This window comes from Aegilops tauschii, chromosome 2 (assembly GCF_002575655.3).
Source record: "Aegilops tauschii subsp. strangulata cultivar AL8/78 chromosome 2, Aet v6.0, whole genome shotgun sequence".
Classification (NCBI taxonomy): Eukaryota; Viridiplantae; Streptophyta; class Magnoliopsida; order Poales; family Poaceae; genus Aegilops; species Aegilops tauschii.
This window is the reverse complement of record NC_053036.3, coordinates 1581564-1590942: the sequence shown is the minus strand read 5'-3', so window position 1 is coordinate 1590942 and position 9379 is coordinate 1581564. Positions and strand designations below refer to the sequence as shown.

Below are 9379 nucleotides of genomic sequence, written 5' to 3'. Positions count from 1 at the left end.
GTGTTTTCGAACATTCATGAAATGACCTCAACTTTTGCCAGCAGGTGGGCATGCCCAAGGTAGACATCCATGCCAGGTTTGATAGGAAAATATTTAAAATCATAATTAAAACAGGTACTTAGAACTGTTATTTTTATTTTTTTGCTATTTTGCGCGCGACAATGGACCCGCTCCCTCTGGGGTCTTCTATGAAAACATATTTAATTTTTAAACCTTTTTCCAAATTGAAGATTTTTTTAATTTCACGTTTTTGGTCAAATCAATGAACTTTTTTCAATTTCGTGAACTTTTTTCGTCCCTGGAGCCATGGGTGGGTATAAAAACCGACAAACCCAAGAGCAATCCCGAAAAACTAAAAAAAAATTATTTTTTGTGATGGTGTTCTAAAATTTTTGCCACATGTAGCGACCGGTGCGCATGCAGCAGGGACATTAATTCCATGGACCAAGCTGATCACTTGCAAAAAAAAAATTCACGAGTTTGACAAAAAAAGTAACGAATTTGGAAAAGTTCATCGTGTCCTCGAATTTGACAAAAAACATGAAATTGATAAATTTTTGCGAAACTTAAAAACATTCATTCATTTGAGAAAAGTTAATGGATTTTGAAAAAGTTCACAAATTTAATAAAATATTCATGAATTTAAGAAAATGAAAAAGAAGAAGAAACAAAAAATAAAAATAAACCGAAGAAAAAAAGGCAAAAAAAACTAGACTGAGAAGATGCACAACAAGAAAAATAAAAAAAGGTACTTCCTCCGATTCTATTTAGTTTGCGCATAACTTTGTTTTTTGTTTTTTCCCGTATTACTCTGCGCCTTCCCATTTTCTAGCGATCTTTTCCAGAACTACTCCTGTTAATCCATCTTGCATGTGCACGCCCGCCTCTCCTTGGCTAAATTTTTTTAAATAATACATTTTTTATTAATTTTCAGAAATAATACGCCGTTTTGATATTTTTCACAAATAATACGGCATCATCTTCCTGGAAGACAATTGGACCTAATCGTCTTCCTGGTGGACGATTCGGGTCCAGTCGTCTACCAGCAAGCCGACTGGGCAATCGTCTATAGGGTTGGCCACCAGTCGTCTTGCAGGAAGATGATAAGTTGCAGTCGTCTTGTAGGAAGATTACTAGTTGCAATCGTCCAGAAGAAAGATTATTACAACTAATCGTCCAGCAGAAAGATAATTAGTTCCAGTCGTCCACCAGGAAAATGATTAGTTCCAACCGCATACATAGCTAACATACGTACGTCCCTTGCGTACATAGATAGATATAGTGGTAGACAAGCATCAGCCACGTCGTCCGGCACGTCGTGGAGGTGGTGTAGGCGGCGTCGGCCACAGATACCTGTGGGGTGCCCGAACGTTACGGGGAGGAAGCTCAGACCATGCCTGGTCATGCTGTGTTTCCTCTGTGGGAGGTGGTGCAGGAGTCGTATATATGTCCATCCACTCGTTGTGCTGCGACAAGAAATCCTGTCTATTATGCCCACCTTCATGGTCACTATCCCACCCGGATCTGGACATAGACGCGTCATGTCCATACGACTGATATCCGTAGGACCCTGTTGGATGGACGAACATAAGTAATGATGAAATACATAGGCCCAATTGATATTCACAAGAATAAATATGAAGAAACATACCTATAGGCGGAGGCCGTGGCCGAAACACGTAGGCAGACGTGGGATCCGGTTGGTGCTGCCACGCCGAACTACCGGCCTGGTCAGGAGGTGGTGTCCTGGCCGTCCACTGCTCTGCTAGACGTGGACGCGGATCATGTCGGTGATGCGTGAGTTCGAGCTGACCAGTCGAGTGACGCGGCGGCTGCTGGTGCATGTAGTGGCGGGGGGGATGCTGATGAAGTACGTCCGAAGTGCGTGTGCACGTAATAGCTCGATACACAGATCGTACTTTCTCCTCAATGCGCGACATCGAGGTCTGGACCTGAGCCCGAGGAAGCATTAGAGGTGCAGACGACAGTGAACGCTGAAAGGTGGACACCTCCTCGCCATGTCCGCGAGTCAACTCAGCCTAAAATTGTGAGGACGATTATTACATGCGCACGGCAAAGTATGTATGGACTACTTGCGCTCAGAACCTATCGCAGCACGATGCTTTCTATCAATTTCGGCACTAAGCAACCCCATTCCCGCCATTCCTGCATATACAAATTTCAAACATAGTGTCAGACTTAATACAAATTTCAAACGTAGTGCCAGACATAATACAAATTTCAAACGTAGTGCCAGACTTAATACAAATTTCAAACGTAGTGCCAGACTTAATACAAATTTCAAACGTAGTGCCAGACTTAATACAAATTTCAAACGTAGTGCCAGAATTAATACAAATTGCAAATATAGTGCCACACTTAATACAAATTTATAACTTAGTGCCTAGCTTCCGCCTCGACCTCTTCCTCCTCTTGCTCTTGCTCCTCGTCCCTGGTTCCCTCGTCCATGCCCAGTGACGAAAGTGGGACAATTAGTGTCCCTATGGCCAAATTCATTGCATAAAATACATTGCATAGTGGCACCTCCCTCTTCAGATTCATCCATATCATTCCGGATGCGTCAGCATTGTCGCCTACCTCTACTTGTACGCATATTCTCTGGGTCTGGAATGTACCGCCTTTCAACAGGATTAACGGTGTTGAAGTTACCCATTGAGCGAAATCCCAGCAACTCACCTGTCCAGGTATTGAGGATGGACTCTTTTAGAAAATATGGAGACACGAACGATATTGCATCCATTCCGAGCTGCCCGCAAGCAGCAAGTACATGGGAGCATGGTAGGTGAAGCAACTTTGGTTTGTTGCATGTGCACTCATACGTTGGCCATACTTCATTTCCAATTTTGACCTCATGTGTCCTCAGCTCATTTGCACAACCGAATTTGTTGTTAGATAAGCGGACCTCAAACCTTCTTTCTTGATTACCAATGGGGACTACAGTGTGTGACCTAGCCTTTTGCATCTTTTCTTCCATGTACTTCATAATTCTTTCACAGTAACGTGTACCTGGGTTGTTCAAGATATGCTGCTCTGCTTTTTGACGTCTATCTCTGAAATACTTCACGGTGCCATAGAAAAATACCCTCAACGATGGCTGTAAGTGGCAATGCCCTGTTTCCTCTGAGGACAAAGTTGTATGTTTCTACGAGATTGGTAGTCATGACACCATACCTTGCTCCATGTGTGTCATGCAACAAAGACCACCTCTCCAGAGGCTCATGCTCTATCCACTGCTCGAAGGTTTTAATGGACCTCCCGAGCCTTCTCCTAGTACCAGGTGGGTCAAATCCTGGCAAGTCACAAAGCCCAACAGGCTCCTCCTCCACAGCCGCAGTTCCAGTTGCTAATTGTGCTGCTACTGCTTCCACATGTGCTCTGACAGCTGCATCTCTTGCAGCTTTCCTGTCCCTAACGTGTCTCTGCGTGCATACATTAAGTCTGTCACGTATCAAATTGTACTTCCATAGTTGGTTCTGTTTACAGAATTTTTTGAACAAATTCATCAGGTTCTTATTTCTGAACTGCGAGAAGAAATTAGCCCCCAGATGGCGCATGCACCAACGGCTCTGCAAGTCCTGCCATGGAGTTTGTTCTTCAGGCCTAGGGTTTGTCAGTGTCTTTATCGCACTGAGTATACCTGCATGCCTGTCATGAAGGATGCAGACATTGGGCTTATCCTTCACGACTGCTACTTTCAATTGCCTGAAGAACCATGTCCAACTTTCAATGTTCTCACTCTCCACAAATGCAAAAGCGAGTGGTACTACTTGATTTTGTCCGTCTTGACCAATGGCTGTCAGGATCTGACCCTTATACTTGCCAGTGAGAAAAGTGCCATCTACACATATGACCGGTCGGCAATGCCTGAAGGCTTCGATGCATACACCGAAAGAGAAGAACAGTCGATGCAGCACCCTCACAGTTGGAAACTCTGGCATGAAGAGGTCTTGGATGTTGACATAGGTGCCAGGATTGCGGGCCTGCAGCGTCTGGAGGAGTCGGACAACAGAGTCATATGCATCGAAAAAAGAACCAAATCTGGTCTCAAGCGCCCTATGCTTAGCCCTCCAAGCCTTGCCATAAGAAATTTTGTATTTGAACCTGACGAATACTTTTGTCTGGAGAGCCTTAACTTCCATCGCTTTGCACTCCACTATCTCACTGTAAAGCAACCAAGCAATAAGCGTGGACGAAAGGTTGGCATGATCTTGAGGGATGCAGGGAATAAGACATGTGTGATGAACTAGGTCACTAATCACCCAACTTGTGCCATACTTAGGGAGATAGCCATGCACCCTGGCGGGGCAATCTTCGTTCTTGCATACCATTGTCAAGTATTTCTGACTTGACACCTCAGCTGTGAAAACCCTTTGTGTGGACATTGCCCATTGAATGATTGCGTCCTTCAGAGCGTTCTTGTTCGGATACATAGAACCCGTCGCAATGTTATTCTGGTGATATTGCCAGGCAGAATCATGCCCATCATGCACGATCATTGCTGATGAGAAGTCATGATTCCATGATGCAGGATTTGGCACATCCTCTAGGTTCTCTTCTTCATCAGACTCGTCGGAATCATCGGCATGACCAATGTCAACATCAGTATTCTCATCTTCCATCTGGTTCTGCATGTGCCCATCTACCTCGTCAACGTCCACCTCCCCACTGTAATAATCATCAGCATTTCCTCCATGTACCTGACTACTCTGTGCTTGTTCATAACCATCATCTCCAGCATTTGACATTGAGTGCTGCATCACATCACTGCTTTGCCCAGGATTGTAACCACCCTCGCCTTCAGGTGAAATTATCCCCTTCACAACGGGAAGCACTAAGGCACAAGGATTGCATCCCCTGGTTTCGCAACCTTGTAACCACCGCACCCACTGAGAGTCCCGCTCTATTGGCCTCAAATAGAATAAAACGTTTGTACTTGACCGGGTCCACAATGCATGAACACCCACGGTGTGAGTTTCAGTATTCAGCCCTAAACTTGATGTCACCCATTCTTTCAACTGACTAAGAGACCATGTTTGAGGTGCGGTCAGTGGCACCTCTATGTTCTCAAATTCACTCAGATCAACCCCAATCTCATTTGTTTGGAGAGTACCAGGACCATAGAAAAATATGAACGTCACTACATCAGACATCTCGGCTCACCTATAAAATTATTTAACATGGACAGACAACTGTTAAACATCATGACAAACTAAACATATTCACAGTCCTAATTGACACACCTAAAATTATTACGTAATATTAATGGATCAACTAAAATTATTCACACACCTAAAAATATTTAAGTACTAAATATTTTTAGGATATTACCGGAACAACTTCAAAAATTGATACAACAACATGTTTGACATCTATATATAGTACATATAGTACCGCACCAACTAAAATAAACGGACATCCTTTTTTTGCGGGAAAACTGACATCCACATCCACATATAATACGCCATATTATTGGAGCAACTGAATATATTCACACAACTAAATATTAGACATCCAAAAATATAACGGTTACTACTGGAGCAAATACCAATATTCGCACACCTAATACAAAATATTAGTGGAGCAAATAACATCTACAATATTCGCACAACATCTACCGGAGAAAATGTCTGTAAAATTATACCCTTGAAGCGTGCGAAGCAACGCCGACAAACAGCGGCCTTCAATCACCGGAGCCGGAGCTTCACATCCACCACACTGCCGCAGCTTCATCAGTTCATCTTCACCTCCACCACCTCCACAAAATTGCTCACCACCATCTCCACCACCTCCACAAAAATGCTCACCACGACCACCACGAGCTACCCCATCAGTAGATCGAGGTCTCCCTTGCCTCCCCCAACTATCTACAATGTATCTACGGTGGCAAATCAGGAAGAAAATGGCTCACTTGGAGTATAAATGGGTTACTTTTTAGTCGGAAGAGAGAAGAAAGAAGAACAGAAAGAAGAACACAGAAGAGCGAGGGGATAAGGTCGCGCGAGGCAGAAGGAGCCGGGCGACCCGGGGCTGGGGACCCTGTCGTCCTCCTAGTGGACGATCGTCCTGCAGCAGGACGACTGAGCCCTGTCGTCTGGGCCCCAGCCACCGACGGCCCATGCAGGCACGAGTGGGAGCGCTGCGACGTGGCCGGGCCAATCGCCGGCTGCCACGTGGATTACGGGCCACCTGTCGTCCTCCTATAGGCCGACTGGACTCAATCGTCCAGCAGTAGGACGAGAGGCTGCAGTCGTCCTCTAGCGGGACGAGGCCGTATTATTTTTGGAAAATAAAATTTCGGTGTATTACTTCTGAAAATTAATAAAAAAATGTATTATTTAAAAAAATTAGCCTCTCCTTGTATATATATAAGGAGAGAGAGAGAGAGAGAAAGCCCGCCTCTCGCTGTTTGGCATGCAACCAATCCCTGTCCTCCCATGACCTTTGCAAATCCATCCAGCACAGCGGCATATAACAGTCCAAAATAAATCAAAAATTGGCCTCACTTGTATGCATGAACTAAATACTATGATCGTTGGGAGCACCAACGCACAACAAGTAAGTTGTTCCAGTTGGTTAACGCGTGTGGAATATAACCAGAGGTTGAGGTACTTATACATACCATATATGATCAAATGACGATACTGCTCTTATAAGGTTTGTGGGGATGCACAGAAGCAAGGCCCTTTTTATTTATCATTATTTTATGAACAACGGTGTCTCTAGCCAGCTAGACATCTGCTAGCTTAAAAGTATGCATTTAAGCCGGCCACGACACAAAAGATAGATGTCTGCCTGCCGTGAATGTGATATGTACTGCACCAATGAACCTGACACAAAGTTAACAAGCAAACCATTCTAGTTAACTTGCCCTTTTGTTTTAATAACCTTCAATCACAAGCATACACAAAAATCAACCAAACAGATATATTTTGCGCATGAAACATACTACGTTCTATAATCTCTCCAAAGTACCATGTAAATATTAAATCAGTGAAGCGCTTAGAGATCAGCTCATTCTACTTTGTGCACCTAAATGCAAGGCAAAACAGGAGAACGTCCCTTTGTATAAGGAAAGCGTCTCCAATCGGCCGACCGGCCGAGCGAATCACACGCTCGCCGTTGGATCATTTTTGATTGAACGACCACGTGAAGCTTCACACAGGGCGTGCGTCGTCGCCTGGGCCCACGCACCGCCCACCCCCCTCGTGCACTCTTTCCACCCTCTCGTACACTCGTTCCTTTCCTCTGTCCCTCCTGGCATGTCAGAACCAAGCCGGATAACCACTACGCTAGCTAGTGCACAGGAATGGTTCACGCCAATAGGCCATTTGCGCGGAAAGCCTTTTTCGACGTGCAACTTAGCTAGAACTCCTTTTTCTTCTTTCTTTTCCAAAAAGTTAGGGTTTCTCGCTCCGGCACCAGTCCGCCCCGTCTCTGGTGTCTTTAGGGCCATGGAGGCGGACAGGATCTCGGCTCTTACCGGTGGGAGGGCTTCGTTTTAAGATTTTTTTTTTCTAGTTTTGTTAGGGTTTCTGTCCTACTCAGGAAGGCGAGACGACGGCGACTCCCTAAAGATGGAATAAAGGTCTCCCGACCTAGCCTCCGTTCCGGTGATGCGTCTAGCTTCGTCCGGTTGGCGTGTGGAGGTGTGTCTCCGACAGATCTGTCTTTGGTGGATTTGCTCGGATTTGTTCATCGTTCGTCTGTGTTCCTCTGTCTTCAGGTTGGATCCTTCTGATTTACACTCTTCATCGGCGGCGGTTACTGTTCTGGTGCGTTGGTTTTATGGGGTCTTAGCACGACGACTTCCCGACTGTCTAATACAACAAGGTTTGCCCGGTTCCGGCGATGGAGGGGCAATGACAGCGGCGCGCCTTCGGCTCGCTTCAGTGCTTGTAGTCGTCGCTAGGTGGTTTACGGATCTGGGTGTAATTTTTATTTTTTCTAGTGTTTGTTGTACTAACATGATTGAAGATGAATAGATTGAAAGTTTTTCTCCTAAAAAGCTTAGCTAGAACTCCTTCAACCTTTTGAAGATCGAGGTGGTTTATGACACCTCGAACGTGGTGCGACATTATTGCTCGGATGTGTGAAGAAATTGTCGAGGGGCGCTTTCGTTGAACCAGTTTCAAGACCGGCAATCGAAGATGATGTGCAGTTCGGGATTACCGAGGTGGAGCCAAACTTGAAGACCGATTCAGGGGCTACTAACACTGTCCCAGTCGAGGGGCCTCTTACAGCACCGACTGCTGATTTGGTACGCCGGGCTAAGGACCCGTTTTCGGTTCCGTCTTGGCCATTTCGGGCGGCACATGCTGCATAAGTAGAAGATTTGTGTGCGACAAGATGCTGGATTCGTGGAGAGTTCTGCCTCCTAATACGTAGTCGACTAGGATCCTTGTAACCTAGGGTCCATGGTAAATTATATAAACTGAGGGTCTAGCTCATAGACAGTCATCCAACAATCTCTTAGTACTTTGTACTTTATACATATCCCAACGCAATAACATAGAAGCAGGACGTAGGGTATTATCTTTTCGGAGAGTCCGACCGTGGGTAACCTGTGTCCCTGTTACCTTCGTGCCAAGACTCCTAACTTAGGATACCCTACTGAGAGATCTGCCATATTTGGCTCCGACATTATATCTGTTGATTTTTTTACGTATATTCATCTGTAGTATTATAAATTCATGTAAATATTATAGCTTCATATAAATCGCGATGCCACCACGTGTACAAGCAGCCAATCACTAGTCTCCTTAGCCGGTCAGCTCCAAAGAAGAAGCCTCCAACAAGGGGAACAACGCAAGAGGCGCAACCATTGTGCCATCCAGCAGCCTCGATCTAAGGTTTCCCTCCGAGTATGCATGGGAAGAGATGCACACAAAGACCATAACGTCTTCACGATGCACACAATGTACACAGACGTCGTTGTTGCCTGCTTGTCGCAAGTCGAATCGCCATTGGAATTGCCCGTCCGTACATGCAACGGTTCACCCATCGCAATCCCTCGGCTAGTTACCGCTTATTGTCCTCTAAGTCGTGGCGGAAGATCTTTCCTTCGTTTTACAATTAACATGTTATGTTGGAAATGGTCTACAAGTCCAGAAGACGCTTTTCCGAGCTAGGATAAATAACTAACTATCAATCATTTAATCAACCAAAGTTTTACCCTGACACTTGCATGTAGTTTCTTAGAAGTTAGAACAACCATCTATATATTACAAGGAGCATCATGTTAAATAATCTCTCCGAAGTACCATGTTAATATCAAATCAGTGAAGCTCTTAGAGATTAGCTCATTCTACTTTGTGCACCTAAATGCCAGGCAAAACAAGAAAATGTCCCTTTGTGTAAT

The 9379-nt window shown here is 44.9% G+C and overlaps 1 protein-coding gene across 1 annotated transcript; it reads right to left on the bottom strand.

Annotated features, from left to right (window-relative positions):
• Positions 1–2089: 2089 nt before the first annotated feature.
• On the bottom strand, positions 2090–4766 carry LOC109774273 (uncharacterized). Its single transcript, XM_020332992.1, has 2 exons — positions 3104–4766; positions 2090–2166 (listed from the first exon to the last, which is right to left on the bottom strand). The coding sequence occupies exons 1-2, from the start codon at positions 4764–4766 to the stop codon at positions 2090–2092; spliced, it is 1740 nt and encodes a 579-aa protein (XP_020188581.1).
• Between the last annotated feature and the right edge of the window lie 4613 nt (positions 4767–9379).